General features: G+C 34.6%; 1 protein-coding gene across 1 annotated transcript; it reads left to right on the top strand.

Annotated features, from left to right (window-relative positions):
* The first annotated feature begins 787 nt into the window (after positions 1-787).
* LOC138333025 (sorbitol dehydrogenase-like) lies at positions 788-20,501 on the top strand. Its single transcript, XM_069281122.1, has 9 exons — positions 788-980; positions 5,377-5,410; positions 5,714-5,878; positions 6,359-6,518; positions 7,032-7,150; positions 7,564-7,629; positions 7,889-8,064; positions 8,662-8,783; positions 18,776-20,501. Exons 1-9 carry the CDS (start codon positions 927-929, stop codon positions 18,924-18,926), a joined length of 1,047 nt encoding a protein of 348 aa, XP_069137223.1. The 5' UTR covers positions 788-926; the 3' UTR covers positions 18,927-20,501.
* Positions 20,502-24,137: the final 3,636 nt, after the last annotated feature.

Raw genomic sequence — 24,137 nt, 5'->3', positions numbered from 1 at the left:
CTTCGTCGGTAATTATATAACTCAATTTCCCACTGAAACGACACAGCCACTTCTCTTTGTCGCTAACAGTTAGGAAGCTAACTATCAAATTGTATACATTTTAACTATCTATCTACTGCTGGTTGTATATCTACTATTATATAACCTTTATAGTTATCTAGTTATAAAACTCTAGTCATATAAGTGCGTTTTCACTTTAAAAGTTGTCCTGTATGATGTCTACTTTATGTAATCATAAATGTTTTGTATGTAAATGCCCCGTGCGGGACCTTGATTGGTTTAATAAACATTGTCTATTGTCTATTGTCTTCAAAGGAGACAGTTGCTGGCCTGTAATTGGTTCAGATTTGTTTCCTCTTAGCTGCCAGTTTTACTGTAAGATAGTCCAGGGCAAAAAGACACGTTGCCCCTGTAACATGTCCAATAGTGTGTTATCGGATAATATCCCGGTATTAGTTTCTACTTTGTAAACCGGAAATTGTATAAATGCGCACACGTTGTTTACGCATCACTAGAAGTCAGTCATGTTGTAAAGTTTAAACACTGTTGTCTACCGATGATTTCTATAGATAATGTACTTTTTGTAAAAAACCTTGTTATATTTCACTATTTGATCAAATCATTGAAAAAAACTGGAAGGTTTAATTACTGTTTTAGAAAAAAAATCTACATATGAAATAACTAATACTAGTGATTCAGAGAAACGGTGGCGTTCGCCCTACATATATCAACAAATACACGTGGGTTTGGATCACAATCTTCTAGGCGTTTCAAGTTATCCGAGCTCGCGTGAAGCTTCGGGATGACACGGATTGTTATTAGACCAGCGATGTGTTATTAGACCAGCGATGTGATGTGTTGACCTCATTTTGTTGTTATTGAACGGTAAAGACACAGATAGCATAATATTTACCCCAAAGATCATCATGGCTGACACAAATTTGACTGCTATTCTCTACAAGAAGGGTGACCTAAAATTGGTAAATACGTATACTTAAAACTAACGCGTACGCGTGCACATTGACATTCGCATGCATTGTTCAGTAACGCTCTGTAACGTTAGCATTATATAATTAGTTGTACATGTACATCGTTTCATTTTGTAGGTGATCAAGGCCTAGATAAGTCCACATTTTGTATGTGACCTAGATAAGAAGCGATGCTGCCCTATACATATTGGCACTAGCTACACATGTACACTCGGATCTATACAGGGATAAGTTTAGTCTCAAATCAGAATAGCAATATTGATCTAATTCTTATTAAGCAGCATGTCGGGATAATGACTAGTGAGTGGTCAGAATACGCAGGTAGAAGTAAGATGAGATAGTGTCAGACTATTTAAGGAGGAGGCATATTAGACAATGCCAATATACACTGATAGAAGTCCGATTGCACAGTGTCAGTATACACAGGGAGGAATCAGATGATCACATGTATTACAATGTCAGAATATGCAGGTAGGAGTCAGATTAGATAGTGTCAGAATATTCAGTAAGGCATCAGATTAAACAATGTCAGAATATTCAGGTAGGCGTCAGGTTAGACAGTGTCAGAATATTCAGTTAGACGTCAGATTAAACAATGTCAGAATATTCAGTAAGACGTCAGATTAGACAGTGTCAGAATATTCAGTAAGGTGTCAGATTAGACAATGTCAGAATATTCAGGGAGGAGTCAGATTAGACAGTGTCAGAATATTCAGGGAGGAGTCAGATTAGACAATGTCAGAATATTCAGGGAGGAGTCAGATTAGACAGTGTCAGAATATTCAGGGAGGAGTCAGATTAGACAGTGTCAGAATATTCAGGGAGGAGTCAGATTAGACAGTGTTAGAACAATCAGGTAGGAGTCAGATTACACATTTGTCATTATATTCAGTAAGGCGTCAGATTAGACAATGTCTGAATATGCAGGGAGGAGTCAGATTAGACAGTGTCAGTATAAACAGGGAGGAATCAGATAATTATCACAGTGTCATAATATTCAAGTAGGAGTCAGACTAAACAATTTCAGAATATTCAGGGAGGAGTCAAATAAGACAATGTCAGAATACTCAGGAAGGAGACAGAGAAGACAATGTTATTATATGTATTATTTAGGTAGGAGTCAAATTTAGACAGTGTCAGAATATTCAGGTAGGAGTCAGATTAGACAGTGTCTGAATATGCAGGTAGGAGTCAGATTAGACAGTGTCTGAATATGCAGGTAGGAGTCAGATTAGACAGTGTCTGAATATGCAGGTATGAATCAGATTAGACAGTGTCTGAATATGCAGGTAGGAGTCAGATTAGACTGTCTGAATATGCAGGTAGGAGTCAGATTAGACAGTGTCTGAGTATGCAGGTAGGAGTCAGATTAGACAGTGTCAGAATATTCAGGAGGAGTCAGACTAGATAATGTCACAATATTCATGGAGGAGTCAGATTTAGACAATGTCTGAATATGTAGGGGTAGGAGTCAGATTAGACAATGTCTGAATATGCAGGTAGGAGTCAGATTAGACAGTGTCGGAATATTCAGATAGGAGTCAGATTAGACAGTGTCAGAATATGCAGGTAGGAGTCAGACTAGATAATGTCACAATATTCAGGTAGGAGTCAGATTAGACAGTGTCTGAATATGCAGGTAGGAGTCAGATTAGACAGTGTCAGAATATGCAGGTAGGAGTCAGACTAGATAATGTCACAATATTCATGGAGGAGTCAGATTTAGACAATGTCTGAATATGCAGGTAGGAGTCAGACTAGATAATGTCACAATATTCAGGTAGGAGTCAGATTAGACAGTGTCTGAATATTCAGGGAGGAGTCAGACTAGACTGTCTGAATATGCAGGTAGGAATCAGACAAGACATTGTCATAATATTCACATAGGAGTCTTTCTCAAGTAGTCTGAAAAATTTAATATAAGCATTGATGTCACATGATATCATTATTTTTTAATTTCACCAGTTTATGAAATTAAATTTGTTTTCAAACTTTAATGTGAGATTGAGAATCTATCCGCTAAGTGGATTCAAACATTTTGGGATCCAAATTTCTTTCATACTCTGATGACATTAAAAATAATGACACTAATGTTTAAACAAACCACTATTGAGGATTCAGTCTTTAGATTAGAATGACAGTGTATAGTAATCTGGACACATAGAGGATGTCTCGGTGTTGTTTGACTTTGAGATAAGTATGTCGACTCTAGTGTCTTTAGATTAGATTAGCTGACCTGGATACCACAGTCCAAAATAAACTGTCAGTGACCTTGTCATGTAGGTCAAATATAAAATCAGTTATCCTAAAGGACTAGCAAAATATTTGAAAGTCTAAGACAGTAAATGGTATATAATGGACTAACCTATCAACAGTCCATTATAATGAACATTTGTAATCAACAACACCAGTTTAAAACCTAAAGAGTCTTATTGTCTTTAGCATTTGATACACCTTTAAAATTTATCAACTGTAAGAAGTACATGTCTTTAAAATAGAAGAATTTAGTACAATGAGATACATATATATATTGCTTGATATGAAGTTATTTTCATAAAGTTGATTTACGATAATTCCTACTGCAACAAACCAACTATCACAAATACCTTGGAACCTGAAATAACTGGTATACCATACATTGTTAATTGGTTTTTAGATTTATTAGCCTACATCTATTAACAGCTGGGGTCATTTAAAAATTTACTGTGTGATAACCATGAATTGTTGCAAGTTATTTTGTTATAAATGCGTTTTACTGTATCTTTATAGCCAAGTTGCAACATTTGAATTGGTTAAAATTTCATTAACTTGATCAGAATTGCAAAATTTTGTACCTTTAAAATGAATGACTATATTACACTATGTAAGTTTGGTAATTATGTCCCCCAAACAAAGTTGGGGGGGGGGGGGGACATATTGTTTTTGCTCCGTTTCTTATTATTATTATTATCATTATTATTTTTATTCTTATTTCTTCCACTTTCTTTCGCTGGAATGGTTTCCGACACTTTTCTCAGAACCTAATTGGCCGATGATCATGAAACTTGGTAACAGACTCTATAAGGTGTGGGGTGGTGCATAAAGGATTTTTTTCTGGGACAGGAAGTCCAAGATGGCCCGCCAGGGCCCATTTCCTGTTTTCAGAATTCGGTCTCCGATCTCAATGAAAATTAGTCTATAGAGTTTTTAAGGGATGGCGAACATCATGAAAACATTTTCGTGAATATTTTTGGTATTCCGAGATGGCTGCTGGCCCACTTCCTGTTTTCAGGTTTCGGTCTCCGATCTCAAAGAAAATTGGTCTGTAGGGGTTTTAAGGGATGGCGAAAAACATGCAAACATTTTTGTAAAGATTTTAGTATTCCAAGATGGCTGCTGGCCCACTTCCTGTTTTCAGGTTTCGGTCTTCTATCTCAATGAAAATTGGTCTATAGGGGTTTTAAGGGATGGCGAATATCATGCAAACATTTTCGTAAAGATTTTGGTATTTCAAGATGGCCGCTGGCCCACTTCCTGTTTTCAGGTTTTGGTCCCCGATCTCAATGAAAATTGGTCTATAGGATAATTTAGGGATGGCAAACAACATGCAAACGTTTTTGTAAATTAAGATTTTGCTTTTCCAAGATGGTCGCTGGCTCATTTCCTGTTCTTCAGGTTTAGATATCCAATCTCTATGAAAATTGGTCTACATGGGTTTTAAGGGATGGCGAACAATATAAAAACATTTTCCTAAAGATTTTTGGTATTCCAAGATGGCTGCTGGGCTAACTTCCTGTTTTTATATTTTGGTTTTTGATTTCAATAAAAATTAGTATATAGGGGTATTAAGGATGCTGATCAATATGATAAAAAATTTAAAAGATTGTCGCTGGGCCAACTTCCTGTTTTCAATTTTTCATCAGCAATTCATTGAAAATTGGTAAATGAGGATTTTAACTTACAATTTTAAGGGATATGCCATGCAGTCATGATAACTGCCAAATCAATTCCTCTGAAAATAGTCTTGTATTACCGTATTTTTGCCTGTATAGTGCACACTTTTTTTCATAAATTATCAAGTGAAAAATTGTGGGTGCGCCCTATACGCAGGTACAAGGCAAGGCCAGGTCTTAATTGGGTCATGATCACCGAGTTATGTAGTTATGTACATTTTAGGAGACCCTGAATTCCTATATAAAAGTACATCAAAATTCTCCCAAGATGTTCATATGCACTGTGCAACTGCATTCTTGATTTGTTGCAATTGGGGATGCATTTGGGGGACTATGTAATGGTGTCCATTATGTAATGGTGTCCATTACAATGAGTAATTGTTCGTTTTAAGTATTGGATGATGTCAAAAAATTCAATCCAGTTTTGTATGATCTACATATTTTTTTGAATTCAGGAAGACAAACAGATCCCAGAGCCTGGTCCAGGAGGTAAGTGGCAGTATTATATGAATATTAAAGTTTAGTTGACGGTATGATGTTCAGTTAAAAATGTTATAAACTTGAAAAGAAAATCACATATTTGATGTGTTTGACAAGCTTTTCTCATCCACAGAAACAGCTTTTCCCTTTTTTAGTGTTTTGTATTCATTTGTTATCCTACTATAAACCTTTGCCTGTGAGTTATCTTCACGAATTTTGTGATCCAAGTAAATTCAAATTAGCTAATCTTAGTGGATTTATATCTACATCACTTATATTGATAGTAATTTTCATTTATGTTTTTTTTAACAGAGGTCCAGTTATGTATGCAGCAGGTTGGAATCTGTGGGTCTGATGTCCATTACTGGCAGCATGGTGCCATTGGTGATTTTGTGGTGAGAGAGCCGATGATTGTCGGACATGAAGCAAGCGGAGTGGTCAGTAAGCTGGGAGAGGGAGTTACAACACTCAAAGTGGGTATGTTACACAGAAACTGTGTATATGGGTGTAGCCAGTAGGTTTTACATTAAGTAAAACATCTGGTGGCCAGTTAGGGCCACCTCACAATCTCACGAGATTAAGAGGGCAAGATTGTGAGGCAAGGTCTCGTGTTTGTGCAGCTGGTAACCTTGCCCTCGCAATCTCACGACCATGACTTAAACGATCAGCCAGGTAATTCTATATTGAAGTTGACAATTGGGAAGAGTGGTATTATTAAGCAAGTGGTCTTTATATAGAGGTGCTTGATAAGGCAGGTTTGACTTTGTATAGAAAGTTGATACGGACGTGTTGTGTGTATCATTATGGCTGTGATATTAATAGTAACCTTGTAAAATTCTGTTGTGTTATGGTTGGAAGATACAATTTTAGCATGTAAAATCAGCCATTGGAGAGTGTGAGTGGTTACAGAGGCAGGGTTTAAGTGCTGTTGAATATCTTGATTTTTGTGTGTTGTAGGAGACCGCGTGGCCATAGAACCAGGAGTATCATGTCGTCTGTGTCACTTCTGTAAAACTGGCCGCTATAACCTTTGTCTCGACATGAAGTTTTGTGCTACCCCTCCGATAAATGGCAATCTCTCACGCTACTATGTCCACGCAGCTGATTTCTGTTTTAAGTACGTAAGGAAGATGGATCGTGTTTGAAATTGGGGCTTTTTCACTTTCATTATTAAATTTCAGCTGTATATAGGTAATATTTTATTGTTGTTGTTCAGATGCAATATGTCTCAATTCTCCTCTAATTTTATTGCTTTATAAAAGGCGACTGTATTTGAAATCCCATTTCCTGTTTCTACCCCCTTTGTTCTATCTGATGTGCCCCATGTAGTGAAAGCTTCATTTTCTTTTGAAACTTTTATCTAACTTCTTGCTCACAAATCCCAATATAGCTCATTTAAATCTTTCATGAAAATGAAATTCCTACCATGCTCATCCACTTAAAATCAAGTATCGTTGCTAGATACATATGCATATATATCAATCAATAACTTATTTTTCAGTTTTATGAAAATGAAAATAAAGCTCAATTCTCTCTGCTGTCATTGAAACATTTAAAAGGTAAAAACAAGTGACGATAACATACCATAAATAAGACTTCCATGATAACAAATGAGTTTGTTATTTTGTAGATTACCAGACCATGTGAGTTTTGAGGAGGGAGCATTGTTGGAGCCATTGTCCTGTGGTGTACACGCGTGTAATAGGGGTGGAGTCACACTAGGCAGCCGAGTACTAATTTGTGGGGCTGGTAAGTCTCACACTGCACTGCCTATATATGCTACAAACAGATGTCAACCGTATACCAAATTTTCAATTTGTTTGTGTCAGTTTGCCTTTCTTCCAGTTTGTCATGCACCACCTGGACTCCCTGTCCGGCGATGTCTGTTCTATGTATGATACAAATGTTATGTGCTCAAAATTTGCAATGTATAAAAAAAAAAAAAAAAAGTCTGTAGAATAAATGTTTTGGTATGTGTTTTAGACAGTGTTCTTGTCACCTGATAACATTTTTTGAACACAAGCATAATTTTAGCATTATAGATTATTTGCAAATGATGATTATTCAGAACTTTGTTAAAGGATTTATATGTATATAAAGTACATGTAATTGATATATAATATATATGTACTTTTTGAAATGTTTTTTGTTTTATTCCTCAGGTCCGATAGGATTAGTCACTCTGATCACGGCAAAGGCCAATGGTGCCTCAGAAGTATGTGTTACAGGTAAGGGGAGACAACTCACTAAAACTAGAACAGAAATCGTTGTTTTACACATGTAAAACACACCCATTAATAAAAGTCTGACATTTGATAGTCATTTTACTATTCTTCGGGAGACTACATGCAATTAGGATTTGTCAAAATTATCTTTTCAATTTCATGTGACTGATCTTTTTTACTCACCTATACAATATCTTAAATGTTGTAATAAGCGATGTGTATACCAGTTCATGTAAAGAAGATCAAGGTTTTTAATTTACAGATATCAATGAGTCGCGGCTGGAGATGGCTAAGAAGTTAGGTGCCACACACACCCTTAAAGTGACGAGTCGGGACCCTCGGGAAGTTGCACAACAGATTCATGACCTGATGGGAAGTGCACCTGAAATCACCATCGAATGTAGCGGAGCCGCACCTAGTGTACAGACTGGTGTCTATGTATGTTAGAGTTATCACCCCTTAGACTCTTTAATAAGCTTTAACGAGTGAATAAATCATTAAGTTTACAGCTGTGTATACAAAAGTTGTCTCCCCTTTGATGTCTGAGACTTGAACAGGTTGTCATCTATGTATGTAGAAGTCTCGATCCATCAATATAATACAATATACAGGTTTTCATATGTAGAAGTTACCTCCCCTTAGCTGTCTGGGACTTAATCAGGTTGTCATCTAAGTACTAGGTATCTATAAGTTATCTGTACATAGATGATGTATTGGGATTAATTATTATATATGTTGTTATCATGTTTGCTGTGAGGTTTTGTGTGGTGTGATTGGTTTGACATCCTAACACCCAGGTTCATTTAGGTCTGTAAAAAGGAAGAAAGCCTGAGTACTCAAAGAAAAAATCATTGACCAAAACAGTCAGTACCTGGCAACTGCTTTGCTTGGGATTCAACCTCACCCCACAGAGGTGGAGGACTTATGATAATAATTCAGACATATTAACCACTCAGCTTACATGGAAATGTGCATTACATCTAGACTACATATTCATGAATACGTGTGATTCTTATTTGATTTTCTGTTTCCCAGGCAACCCAGTCAGGTGGCTGTGTAGTATTAGTTGGTATGGGACAACCTGATGTTACGATGCCGATTCTCAACGCAGCAGTCCGAGAGGTGGACATCAAAGGATTCTTCAGATATGTCAACTGGTAAATGTCTTCTTATCAAAAAATTTTGTTTCTAATAACAGTTTTGGTCCACAAATCTTTTTTTAAGAAAGAGATCCGAAAGAATGTTTGGGGCCCATTATTAGTTTACCTGGCCCAAAGGGCTTATGTCATGGCATGGTGTCTGTCGTCCGCACCTCAACATTTCCTTTAAATCGCTACTTGTCATAGAGTTCTCCATAGATGAAATGTCTTCTTATCAAACAATTTTGTTTCTAATAACAGTTTTGGTCCACAAATCTTTTCTTAAGAAAGAGATCCTAAAGAATGTTTGGGGCCCATTATTAGTTTACCTGGCCCAAAGGGCTTATGTCATGGCATGGTGTCTGTCGTCCGCACCTCAACATTTCCTTTAAATCGCTACTTGTCATAGAGTTCTCCATAGATTCTGACAAAATTTGGCCAGGAACATCTTTGGGGGAAGTGGAACAAATTTTGTGTAAATTTTGGCTCAAACCCCACGGGGTTAGGAGGGGCAGGGCCCAACAGGGGAAATAGAGGTTAATCCTTTAAATCACTGCTTGTCATAGAATTCTGCATGAATTCTAACCAAATTTGGCCAGAAATATCCTTGGTGGAAGGGGAACTGAGTTTTTATAAATTTTGGCTCTGACCCCCCAGGGGCAGGAGGGGCATGGCCCATTAGGGGAAATAGAGTTAAATCCTTGAAATCGCTATTAATGATAGAGTTTAGCATGGATTGTAAACAAATTTGGCCTGAAACATCCTGAGGGGGGGGGGTAAGGGTAATATAATTTTGAATAAATTTTGGCTCAGACCCATTGGGGCAGGAGGGGAGGGGCCCCTCAGGTGAGTGATACAGGCCCTCTGGTTGAATATTCTATATCAGTCAATGGGAATATTGATCACTTACATGTTATATCTCTTCTTTCTCTCATCTTTCCTTCTTCTGTTTGAACTTGGGTTACATGTTGAAACAGTTCATACTTGCCAATGTTTTAAAATTCCCATGTGGGTGTTTTCACATGTTTAAACTGTTAACCTCAAGAAAGTTTACTTAGTAACCCCTTATGAAAAAAATTAAGGTTGGTTTTTGTAATTTTGACCTATTCTTTCTGATAGTATAGTAAGTATTTGACATTTTAATATTAAAGAATTTGGACTTGCTAAAATGGCCTAAAATGGGGGTAAATAGGAAGTCTCCCTCCAAAATAGGGAGGGTTGGCAAGTATGAAAACTTCACTTGAATGCTACTAACTTTAAACAAAATTATAGATGACTATGCTTGCTTCTTTGATTTAATCCATCTCAGAAGTTAGGGGAGGAGTAGGGTATTGTATGCTGGAATCACTACCATAATAACTAAGACAATATACAGACGCTTTGTAATAAAAATGGTCACTAAGTCAGTAGTCTTTAGATCGATCACATTGGTAAATATCATGGAAACATAACAGGCTTCTCATTGGTTATGTATGTCCCATTTATTAGCTATAAACATTACTATATTATAGTGCTTTTTAGGATAAAAAATACAATTGTATAATTATTAAGATATTGGGTTCAGTTGTTCAAAAAATGATTAGCTAAATCACATAAGTAGTGGAATTTTTATTTCTCATTTGCTGCATAACTGATGATTATGTCTTCATGATGATAAAAAGTACAGGTAAAACATATATACAGTCGCGGGACATAAGTATTCGCATTATAATAAAAAGTACAGGTAAAACATATATACAGTTGCGGGACATAAGTATTCGCATTATAATAAAAAGTACAGGTAAAACATATACAGTCGCGGGACATAAGTATTCGCATTATAATAAAAAGTACAGGTAAAACATAATACAGTCGCGGGACATAAGTATTCGCATTATAATAAAAAGTACAGGTAAAACATATACAGTCGCGGGACATAAGTATTCGCATTATAATAAAAAGTACAGGTAAAACATGTACATATACAGTCGCGGGACATAAGTATTCGTCACTGTTGTTTTCTAGCTACTAGTTAACAATTCTTGTTATCGCTATTTCTCAGAAAGTACTGAAGGGATCTTTCTCAAATTTCATATGTAGATTACCCTAGGACTCTAGTTGTGCATATTGCATTTTGGGACCGATCGGTTAACAAGATGGCTGCCAGGCAGCCATCTTGGATTTTGATAGTTAAAATTTGTTATCGCTATTTCTCAGAAAGTACTGAAGGAATTGTTCTCAAATTTTATACGTGGGTTCCACTTGGGGCCCTAGTTGTGCGTATTGCATTTTAGGACCAATCGGTCAACAAGATGGCCGCCAGGCAGCCATCTTGGATTTTGATAGTATAAGTTTGTTATTGCTGTTTCTCAGAAAGTACTGAAGGGATCATTCTCAAATTTCATTTATAGGTTACCCTAGGACTCTAGTTGCTGTTTCTCAGAAAGAACTAAAGGGATCATTCTCAAATTTCATTTATAGGTTACCCTAGGACTCTAGTTGTGCATATTGCATTTTGGGACCGATCGGTCAACCAGATGGCTGCCAGGCAGCCATCTTAGATTTTGATAGTTAAAATTTGTTATCACTATTTCTCAGAAAGTGCTGAAGGAATTGTTCTCAAATTTTATACGTGGGTTCCACTTGGGACCCTAGTTGTGTGTATTGCATTTTAGGACCAATCGGTCAACAAGATGGCCGCCAGGCAGCCATCTTGGATTTTGATAGTATAAGTTTGTTATCGCTGTTTCTCAGAAAGTACTGAAGGGATCATTCTCAAATTTCATCTATAGGTTACCCTAGGACTCTAGTTGTGCATATTGCATTTTGGGACCGATCGGTTAACCAGATGGCTGCCAGGCAGCCATCTTGGATTTTGATAGTTAAAATTTGTTATCGCTATTTCTCAGAAAGTACTGAAGAAATTGTTCTCAAATTTTATATGTAGGTTCCACCTGGGCCCTAGTTGTGCGTATTGCATTTTGGGACCGATCGGTCAACAAGATGGCCGCCAGGCAGCCATCTTGGATTTTGATAGTATAAATTTGTTATCGCTGTTTCTCAGAAAGTACTGAAGGGATCATTCTCAAATTTCATCTGTAGGTTACCCTAGGACTCTAGTTGTGCATATTGCATTTTGGGACCGATCGGTCAACAAGATGGCCGCTAGGCAGCCATCTTGGATTTTGATAGTATAAATTTATTATCGCTGTTTCTCAGAAAGTACTGAAGGGATCATTCTCAAATTTCATCTGTAGGTTACCCTAGGACTCTTGTTGTGCATATTGCATTTTGGGACCAATTGATCAACAAGATGGTTGCCAGGCAGCCATCTTGGATTTTGATAGTTAAAGTTTGTTATCGCTATTTCTCAGAAAGTACTGAAGGGATCATTCTCAAATTTCTTATGTAGGTTCCCCTTGGCTCCTAGTTGTGCATATTGCATTTTGGGACCGATCGGTCAACAATATGGCCGCCAGGCAGCCATCTTGGATTTTGATAGTTAAAGTTTGTTATCGCTATTTCTCAGAAAGTACTGAAGGAATTGTTCTCAAATTTCTTATGTAGGTTCCCCTAATGCCCTAGTTGCGCGTATTGCATTTTGGTGACCTTGTTTAAAAATGACCTCCAGACCGCCATCTTAAATTTTAGTAGTTGAAGTTTGTTACAGCTATTTATAAGAAAGTACTGCAGTGATCTGTTTTAAAAATTTGAAAAGAAGAGAAAAGTAGAGAAAAGATCCATTTGTCAATTGTCAGACATAGATCAATCTTAGGTGGGCGCCAAAATCCCTCTGGGATCTCTTGTCTATGTAGAGCAATTTAAGGTATAATCGACCCTATCAATTAGCCACCCCCTACATTAATATCATAAATAACTCATTTTCTGCTGATATATTTGCCAATCAATCTGAAAATTAATAAAGATTCTTCATTCGGAATCTCTTTTGACTATTTCATAGTCTCAAGCACTTAATGGAAACTTCCGAAAACTGACCTAGACGCAAGTTAGTTTTATTGCAGAGTGCAGAATCAATGTTGTTATGCAACAAGTTAGTAGAATGCGCGAATTTCGTACACTCAGAATTGATACTGTCTTGCCTATTTTTCTCTTTAAGGGCGTAATTAAAGAGATCTTAACATCATTAACCAGATATATACAAATATCTTAATTTTACTTTATGGGTATGGGGGTCGATAATAGATTGATAAATCTGATAACCTAATATATTATCGACCACCTACATCCCGGAAGCATGGATATCTTTATAATAAGGAAAACGGTTCAGAATTTCATAATTACTAATAATAAAAGTCTTAGATTTGAAAAACAGGATTTTATTTTTGGCAAACAAGATAGTACAAATACTCATTTTCATATTAAAAATTTGATACTGCTTCTAGTAAAACAATACATTTACAACTGCAAATGTCTAGAAAAAGAACTCTATTTAAACAGTTTAAAAAATCATATTAAATTTGAACTAAAAGTTAGCTCACAGGATTATAATATCCAACAGTAATTTAAAGCGGAAAACACAAACACTTGCAGATTTATGAAATTGGTTAAATGTATAAACAGTAGCATTTTAAAAATTCTTGAAAGATCTGTGACCTAGGTTTAACCCCCTCCCCCCCTTTTATTGTTGTCTTGTCTTTCGTGTATTTATGTGAGTGGTAATATGTGTGTATTTTGTTACGTTAATAAGATACTTGTAAATACATGTACATACATTGAAATATGCAATTTGAAATAATTCTTCAAATGTAACTTATATTGTACTTGTCTTTCAATTTGAAATAATTCTTCAAATGTAACTTATATTGTACTTGTCTTTCATGTATCTTCTGTACATGTTGTTCAAGATTATTTTAACGATATTTTATCTAATTGCACTGTACTGATATTAATGCAACAGTGCAGTTACTTTTGCTCTTAGTAAATAGAAAATTAATTATTTGCCATGGCTTTCTTGTTCATATTCATATTACATGTGCAATTACATTGCAATTACATCTGTAATGATTATATTCATGATAAAAAATAAGATGAAGAGAGCAGATTTAAGATAGAAAACAAGCAAAAGGATGAGGGAGAGACATTGCTATAAAATAAGGAATTGGCAGAGAAAAAAAAGAAAGAGATTGAAAAGAGAATTAGAAACAAACTGAAACTGAGAGACAGAGTAAAACAGCAAACTATGTATATATCTAATTAAATACATGTTTAGAACAATTATATATATACATTTTCTTTAATATAAATCAAGTCTAAGTAAGTGTTTGGTTGGTTGACATTTTCAGTTTCAAAATCATCTTTTCATCGAGGTGTATATTGCATGTTCTCCCAATTAATGATAGTGCATATAGTGCATATATATATATATATATTTATACTGGATGCCAAGTTAGTAATTGCAGATTTAGACTGGAACATTTTACATACATGTATAATGATGTTTCTGATCTAGGTAATACAGGATTCAGTTATTGCAATATTCTGTGCAAAATACAATTATAAAGCAGATGGATCATTTTCAAATCAGATTTGCGTGACAATGTTCGCTTTACATTTGATTAAACATGTTTCTTTTTTATTTTATTTTGGGGGTTGATAATAGACCAAAGAGGGTGATGATACAGTGTGATAGAAGGTCTATAAGAACCTATTTCTCAAAAATAAGACCTTATATTGCAAATTATAGTCAAACAATGCTATAACACTAGTACGAAGTCCAATTTAAAACTTTTGTAATTTCTGATTGCATTCTTCCCCTATGAATTAAACATTAATAATAATAATACAATATTTTATTTAACCAGGGTTACATATTTAGACAAGTCTAATTTTCAATATGGCCCTGCATCAATATATCTACAGTTATCACAGACAACAATTTTATAAAGAAAATACCTTAATTTAAAATACATATACATTCATATCATCAATGCAAATATGGTTGCTTTCTAAAACATTGATAGTAAGTATAAAACTAAAATTTGAAAACACATCCTTTAAATATCTTTGTTTAAAAACAGCAACACTGGGGCCATTTCTAATATCATTGTTCATACCATTTTGTAAATTGGAACAAGTGTAAACAAATGAGCGTTTAAAATAACTTGTACTACTATCAGGAATATAAAACTTATCTGAGATTGCAGATCTGGTATTTCTCATACTAACGTATTCTCATGTGGTCGATAATACCTTAATATGCTCTATTTTCACTTTTTTCTTTGAATTTTCCTGATCTCATTTATTGATAGATTTTCACCAGATTTGGCATACTTATAGAGAACTGTATACAAACTCAGCTCATAATATTTTCAAAATATTTGGATGCTTCATTTTCAAAACATCATTATTTTGGTGCACGGCTTAATTTTTATGACCTCATTTCCTTTTTTGTTCTTACCAATATGGCAATGAAAAAGTTTTGCTTTCTCATAAAATGTAATTTTCTCAAAAAGTAGGTAACAGATAATTATGCAAATATTATGAGCTGAAAAAGTAGATAATTTGCTTTAAGTATGCCAAAGAAGGGGTATCACTTTCGGCCGTTTTACGGCCACTCAGTGATAAGCAAAATATTTTGCATGAGGATACATTAGGGTCGGCTGCATATTGTATGCTGGTCAGAATATCGGGGCATATGATGACCACAGAGGTCAAAGGGTGAAAATTCACATTTTCATCGTTTTAAGTCCTCACTGATTATTATTAGAATAGAGATAACATTTTTTGCAGGTTTTGCCAGTAAATATTGGGTTTGTAACATTCAGTTCAGAAAACTGATGAAAATATTTAAAAACTAGGTCACAATGACCTAGTTAAGCACTTATTCTATTTTAGCATTAAAAACTAGGATTTTTCAAAGATTTGATGGTTTGAAATTGGTGTTTAGTGTTGGATGTGGATCTTGACATGACCTGCTTAAGATGATTACATTACATCCTAGTATCACATTGGCGTGGTCATTTGCATAAAATAGGTCATATTCAATGAACGATATCATCTGTCCACTACGCATCCGCTGCTTTCCCATGTTTACAGTAGGTTTTTGAATTACGTAAACTTGTTTTATGAGCTAATTTTAAGCATCACCTACACTGAAGATAGGATGATAGAATTGCGCCTGTTGCCTCACTGCATGATAGTAAAAGGCAACTAAATTTGGAATCTTAATTGCACATATATATATATATATATATATATAGTTACCTAGATGAAAATGGTTTGTACATTTTCAACCATTCCTTAGCTTCAGAGTGACGTTTAGAGCTTTATTTGGGTTCTATAATGATCTGTTTAAGATGATGTCAGCTTGGGGTCATATGAGCTGAGTGACAGGGATGAATTAGGTTGTATTCAATGAAAGGTATATTCTGCCAATTATATATTGTAATATTTTCTATATATTTAAGCAAGTGTATCAACTATATATATAAGTTTGTTTTATGAGATAATCTCAGGCAAAACTTGTATTGCAAGCATGTTGTTAGAATTGCCCCTGCTGCTCCATGGGATGATTGTAATAGGCGACTAAATATGATTTATCTCTTGGCTTTAGCAAACAATATCATGTATTTTACATCTAGTTTTTCTTATTATTATTTACAAGTTTGTATTGACAGGAAAGTTTTCACGAGAAAGAAACATTCTCTATGATATTTGAGACAGAAATCCAGTATATTTTGATCTAGGTATAACCACTAGAATTGAAATACCAGATTTAGTCGCCTTTTCCGATCATGCAATGAGGCAGCAGGCACAATTCTAACATCATACTTGCAATGTAAGTGTTGCTTAATATTTTCTCTAACAACAAACTTAAATAGCTTAAACACTGACTTTAAAGATGGAAAATCCAGAAAATACTTAGTTGACAGACAATAATATTCATTGAATGTGACATAATTTACACACGTGACCCAGCAAATGTGACCCTAGGATGTAATAATGTTAAGTAGATCGTGATAAAATACAAATCAAATCAAACATAAATCTTTAGCTTTGGAATGGTTGATTTTTAAATAAAATATTTTAAGATTCCAAATTTAGTCGCCTTACACAATGACAAGCCGTGGGGTAGCAGACATAATTCTTACATAATACGTCCAGTGAAGGCGTTTCTTGATATGGGCTCATGACACAATCCTAAAATATTAAAGCTCCATGTGACCCTAGGTTGTAAAAACAAATCATGTCAAGATCAACACTCAGTACTAGAGATCATTTTCAAGCTATCAAATGGTTGAAAAATCCAAGTTTTCAGCAAAAATATTAAAGTTTCTAATGCTAAAGAAGAATTGGTTGATTGATTAGTACTTGGACAATGAAAATGTGAATTTTCACCCTTTGACCTCTGACCTCTGCAATTACCATGAGTCTGGATAGACTTCGTTATAGTTTTATGAAAGTTTGTGTGGGAGTTACTTCCCCTCTAACACAAGAATTAATCATTTCTCTTACTAAAACAAGCTTTCAGGAAAAAACAATTAACCCTTGGCCCTGCTGTGTGGTTTAGTGACAAACAAAGCATCCTTATTTATTTGTCTTGGGTGAGAAAAAAAAAGTGAAAAAATGTCCTTTTACAGGAGTCATCTTCAAATGATAAACAATATGTTATGTTGGCTTCAAGGATCGTTTCTCCTTTGTTGGAGTCATCTTCAAATGATAAACAATATGATTTGTTGGCTTCAAAGATCGTTTCTCCTTTGTTGGAGTCATCTTCAAATGATAAACAATATGATTTGTTGGCTTCAAAGATCGTTTCTCCTTTGTTAGAATCATCTTCAAATGATAAACAATATGATTTGTTGGCTTCAAGGGTCGTTTCTCCTTTCTTGTTATTTGTTTTGGATGTCTGTGATAAGGTTCATCAGTTTAGGGATACTGTTTTAGTTGCAATAAAATATCAAAAGTATAATGTTTTATTAGGGTTCATGCCAATGCATATGGAGGTCATGAATAGTGTTGCTATTAATACCTATCGTTCTGTAGCGGTTTTTTTATCCTTTCAGATGTCACTCCAATCTGTCATAAATACCTAATCTAAAACCCTGGCAGATGCAGTGCCCGTTATATGGTACCATTAATTAGATCTACCTTACAATTAGTGAAATGCTTCAGAAATTATTGATCTTTATAAATGTTGAGGGATCTATTTTGTTGTTAATGGCTTGACAAATTTACGATTCAATCAACGAGATTTTATTAGTTTAATTTTGATGTATTACTGAAAAGATCTAATTCAATACTACAACACACATTTGACATAAAACATTACCGAGTGAGCCTTTTACTTATATTGTCGACCTGATATACATTTATAGAAGAGACCTGGGTGGCTCAGCATTGACTTGGTAAGGATGAGGCTATATAGGTGAGATCAAGGTGTGGCTTTCTCGGTGTCACGATGGAGTCAACATTTACTATAAAGTCAGCTTTTAACAAGGCTATTAAAATCAGGTTGAACTAATAATACTCTTTGCATCATTAGCCACAAAATATGGACATTGATCAATTTAACCAGATTCTAGTATCACACTATAGTGCGATTAAAGACATTTTGTGGAGAAAATTTATGTTGGCGGAGACATTTCTGGCAAACTTATTAATTTCGATTGTACTACCGAGTTGTGGTCAAGTTATTGTCCTGCATGCATCCATCAGACTATATGGATATACATAAAGAAAAAAGTCCTTCATGTTCTAGTAATTTGGGGTAACTATATGTTTCTATCTGAACATACATAAGGCATAAAAACAAGAATTTTACAGTGCATAAATTTTGTGTTGTAGCTAAGGCTTATAAGGCAACATACATCTGTCCATGATTTTCACAGCTTAACTCACCAAACTTAATGGTTTCCAATAGATAACTGTAGAAAAAAATGGCATGTCCAAACAACCGGTTAATTACGACACATATACCGGTATTTCATATATTATACAACCCCAAAAGATATGTTAAGACAAATAATTACATTATTCTTGTTGACACGTCATGTTTTCCTTCCTTCTAGCTATCCAACAGCATTGGCCATGATAGCTTCTGGAAAGGTAGATGTCAAACCACTGATAACACATCGATTCTCATTGGAGGATTCCATCAAGGCCTTCGAGACGACCTTGAGAGGTGAAGGGATAAAGGTCATGATTCAGTGTGCCCGATGAAGGGTATTCACACTCATTGCATGTTTTCGAGGGTGTGAGAAGTGAAGGGATAAGAATATAATCAAGATGTAATGAGATAGATCTATTCATGATTAACATCTAATTATTGATTTTGTATTTCATAAATTCATGTAATAATTTGTCTACATAATATTCTTTATGTTGGAAATGATTTCATTGATTATCTGCACATTGAATTACATTGAATGTCTGAGGGAGGAATTCATTTTTTTTAATTTGTAATCACTTGATTGATTTATAGAGAACCGATATAGACACTGGCCATTCTTCATCCATTGTCTTTGTTTTATATGAAGGGTAATTTGTATGAATGTGTTATTTTGTATCAATGCCACAAACGGATACTGATATATTGTGACTCACTTTGTTAGTATCATAGCCAACTGATGTCATGCCTTGATTCATTAGAATGCTTTATATATCTGGCCTCGATTTCTCGAAACAAAATTAAGTCAAAAATGGACTTAAATAATTTTGTTTTCATATAAGTTACATAAGTTTTGACTTAAGTCTGTCCTTCTGTTTCGAGAAATCGGAGCCTGGTCATTTGTTAGTGTGATGTTTACATAATAATTGATTCTGTATAGATATTGGTTGTCTTTGTGATTCTATAGAAAATACGTGATAACAAATAACCTAGTCATATATAACAATAACGCCTTTACTCCATAAAAACGTATACTGTATATAGTGAACGGATTTGCTGTAGTGTTAAGAAGCTCTATCGAAACTTTTATTATAAATCCAGATTTATTGAAATGACCATCGAGAACTTTTTAAATTTCACTTGGATTAAAAAAATGATTTTCATACGAGACCTTTACATTTCAATGCTAATATATATTTTTATCTAATTTCAAAAATTAGTAAAATATTCATTTAAATCTGAGATCCCATATTAAAGTCAGGACGTGGGATGTTTCTTTTGGTATTTATCTTTATACTTGGAGTTATATAGACATTTAAATCTGAGATCCCATATTAAAGTCAGGACGTGGGATATTACTTTTGGTATTCATCTTTGCATGTAATAATATAAAATTATCTGCTCCTGCAGATAAGTATTGATTCTTACGTAAGGTGTTTGTAACGGCAATGTCACATGTGTCAGGGAAGCGACTTGTTTTAGACACAAAGCTAATGACGTAAGTCACCAATAAGCAAAGAGGACTAAATATATAGTTAGTTCGTCAGTTTGATCTTTTTTTTTGTTTGACTGATTACGCAATGCCCACGTACAATTGTCTTGGTGGTATTTATATATATATATAACAGTTTTCTTACTGAAAGAAAGTCTTACTTATCTCAAAACTGCATTGCAGTTGACTTTTTAACTAAAAATAACATATTCAGTGTAAATGTTTGCAAAAGGACTGGTTTGCCGTTTTTATTGAATTGACACGTTATTGGCGAAAATCCTCCTGTGGTGGATAAAGATATATCTAAATGTGAAAGTGCTATATATTATGCGCTGGATGCCATATATGTACTTTATATGTACAATTTATAATCGTATAATCGAATAGTAATCAGAAATAAAGGTATACAATGCAATGGCCTTAGCATATGTTTTCAATCAGTTTTACAACATGGAAGGTGTTGGATTTTACATCTAACTTTCTAGGTAGAGACTTAAACAGTTTCGCCTCAATGTTTTTCAGAACCTACAGAGATTTTTTTTAAAAAGACAAGTAAATTTTAGTCTTATGATTTCAGCCAAGTAGGAGGACGAAATAGTTGACATGTGAAGTACAATTGTACGTGTATACGAGAAGAGAAAAAATCCAAATACATCTTAACTAATATCGTTCTGCTATTATTACGTCTGCAGGTGAGCGTTTCACTAAACGGACTAAGTTTTGGCCTAATTTAGGCCCGACTAATAAGCTTAGTCTCTGACTAAGACCGCTTAGTGAAACGGGGCGTATGACGCGAAGATCCAAATAATATTTTCTACAGTATAGAAGAAGCCTTCATTATATTAGTAAAATTATTTTAATATATCAGTCAAGATACATACCGTTTGGTTTCGGAAAAGATATTGAATGAAAGAACATCTTAAAAGTAGTATTTATCATTTATCATAAACATTTTATTTGTTGCTAGAAAATGTGAACAATTCGCATTGTATAAAAAGGCTGTTTTACATTTATCTTCATTTTTTGAAAGCTATGTATTAATGCTATGATAACTCGGACAACATTCAGAAAAAACAACTGCAAATGTAAATGTACTAGTCGTCATAAAACTATTTCCGAAATATGGAGTGCAAAAATACGCCTTTGTCATCAGATGACAGAGAAAAACAGACGTAAAAACGAGGCCTGATTTCGTAATCAATTTCCTCCCCACGCCGTGACAAAAATTGCGCTGGATACCGACACGAACTGTTTTTATGTCTTAACAAAAACAGAAGGACATTAAGTTTTCCTGTTATGGCATGCTAGCCATGGACTTGAAGGACCATTCCTTTCCTTAATCGATACTGATAAAATTTGTGTCTAGGAATTCGGAAATAGAACAGCACTGCGGATACAAAGTACAGATTTTTTAAGATGGGTACAAAATATTGCGCTCACGACATTCTTATTTTAGAATGACGTATCGACTTGTTTGAAAAACATGTGAGATCAATAAGAATGTCTGGCTTATATATTTTCATTTTGAACTTTTCATGAAAGGTTAGAAACACTATATCCGTTCAAGTGAACTCTGACACATGTCAGTTGTTCATTAGTTACAATTTTGAAAAGCGTTGCCAATACCATATATTAACATTTAGCCATATTGTAGCCAATAACGACACCGATGTTTTTTACATTGAGATAAAATGCGTTTTTATTATTCATCACAATACTATATGATAAAGATCCCCCTGTGAAACTGTATTTTTGTGTGGTAATAAACTCCATTAATTTTCTCTTTATTAGAGCCATAGATTAAGTTTTGTGCATGCAAAACTGCCGTGAAATCAATCCTTCATGTGTTTGCTCTTCAGAAGGACGCTTTGTTAGACTGTATGTCATGCAATGCTTGTGACGAGAGCGTGTGATTTTTAAGAGGCTGTGGTATGTTGTATCTCCTGTGATAATGGAACACATCCAATTTTATACTGCTATATCACTGCAACATACTGTGTAAGACACCAAGAGCACACTGATCGCACATACCCCGGTCACATTTACATGTGTATATGTATATATACTGACAACTAAACTAGTCGCATAACGAACTGCCTAATTTATTCGCCTGTTTTTTTGTTTTGTTTTTGTTTTGAATTCAAACGCCCTATCTGAAGGGTTTATGGATTTAGGATTGATTATTGTGAAAAAGACGTTTGTTGGTGCTTAAAACATATATTTTATGTATATGCTTTAGCTATAATAGAATTTCAACAGGTTATCGCAATGATATAAAAATATTAAGATTATTGCATCTTAGGGTCACATGAATTGGGTGATGGGGATGCATTAGGTCATATGCAGTGAAAGGTATCGCCTCCCAGCTATGTATCTTATGGGTTTCATATGCAATGAAAGGTATCGCCTCTCAGCTATGTATCTTATGGGTTTCATATGCAGTGAAAGGTATCGCCTCTCAGCTATGTATCTTATTGGTTTCATATGATTAAGCAAGTGTTAAATCTAATTTAGTTTTTTTATGAGACAATCTCAAGCAACACCTTCATTGCAAGTATAATGTTAGAATTATACCTGCTGTCCCATTGCATGATCGTAAATTGTGACTTGATATGGAACCTTTAGCTAGTGGATTTAGAAAACAATATAATGTATTTGACATCTAGCGTTTACCATAAGCGGGTGTTATCTATAAAATAACTAGTTTGTAGTGATAGGAAAGTCTTCCTGAGAAAGAAACCTTTACTCTATGATGATCGAGACAGAAATCTATAATATTTTATTTTAAAGTAGGCACTAGAATTGAGATCATAGATTAAGTCGCCTTTTCCGATCATACAATGAGGTGGCAGGCACAATTCTTACATCATAGTGGCAATGTAGATGATGCTTATTATTTTCTCTTAAAACAAATTTTAAAGCTTAAACACTTGCTTTGAACATGGAATATCCAGAAGATACTTAGTTGACAGAAGATACCTTTCCATTGAATGCGACTTAATTTATGCACGTGATCCAGCAAATATGACTCTAGAATGTAGTTATCTGAAGTAGATCGTAACAGAATACACATAAAGTGCTAGAAAGCTTCGAAATCGTTGAAAAATTTGAGTATTTTCATTTCTGTACCCAAGAAATTAAGATTCCAAATTAAGTCGCCTTTTACGATCATGCAATGGGGTAGCAGGCAAAGTTTTAACATCCTACATTCAGTGAAGGCGTTGCTTGCAATAAGCTCATAAACCATTTAGAAACCTACTTCAAACATGAGAAAACAGCGGAAAATAGTGGATAGATGATACCATACATTGAATATAACCTAAGTTATGCACGTGACCTAGCCAATATAATCCTAGGATGTAATCATCTGATGCAAGTTTTTAATGTTAAAATGGAACAAATACTTCAATAGGTCACTGTGACCTACTTTCTAAATTTCTCATCAGTTTCCTATACTGAACTTCACAAACCCAATATTTACATGCAAAAACCTCAAAAACGATTATCGATATTCTAATATTTAGTTAATTAGGACTTAAACAATGAAAATGCGAATTTCCACCCTTTGACCCCTAAAATGCCATGAGCGTAGAAAAAATACGATATTCTGAATAGCATACAATACGCAGCTGACCCTAATATATCTTCATGAAAAACATTTTGCTTATCAAAACGGCCCAAAGTGATACGCCTCCTTAAAGAAAAAGAAAAAAAAAAAAAAACAACACTCGTTACGTATCGAAAAGTGGACAATGTGATTAATATTTCCACAAAAAATACGGCAAGACGTCATAATGAGGTAACTTATAATATTCTGGTTAATGTTAATCACATTTGTGATAAAAAATATATTTGTTGCTTACGAAGAATATAATCGCGTTGTTATGTACGTCACTATGTAAAATTGTTTAACGTTAAACAAATTTAATTCATTTTGAATGGAATCTTAGGTATTCATGATACCTATAACTAAAGGTATGTCGTCAAATCAACAAAGAAGATGACAAATGTCTGTGTCAACGTTGCCATATTTAGAAATATTTCTTTTCGC

Source organism: Argopecten irradians, chromosome 10 (assembly GCF_041381155.1).
Source record: "Argopecten irradians isolate NY chromosome 10, Ai_NY, whole genome shotgun sequence".
Classification (NCBI taxonomy): Eukaryota; Metazoa; Mollusca; class Bivalvia; order Pectinida; family Pectinidae; genus Argopecten; species Argopecten irradians.
This window is presented reverse-complemented; position numbering and strand designations above follow the sequence as displayed.

Excerpts from the sequence above, each read along its gene's own strand:
- LOC138333025 (XM_069281122.1), top strand. The coding sequence starts at position 927 with ATGGCTGACACAAATTTGACTGCTATTCTCTACAAGAAGGGTGACCTA. Across the intron at positions 6,519-7,031 it reads GCAGCTGATTTCTGTTTTAA|ATTACCAGACCATGTGAGTT; the intron begins GTACGTAAGGAA and ends GTTATTTTGTAG. Across the intron at positions 7,630-7,888 it reads CTCAGAAGTATGTGTTACAG|ATATCAATGAGTCGCGGCTG; the intron begins GTAAGGGGAGAC and ends TTTAATTTACAG.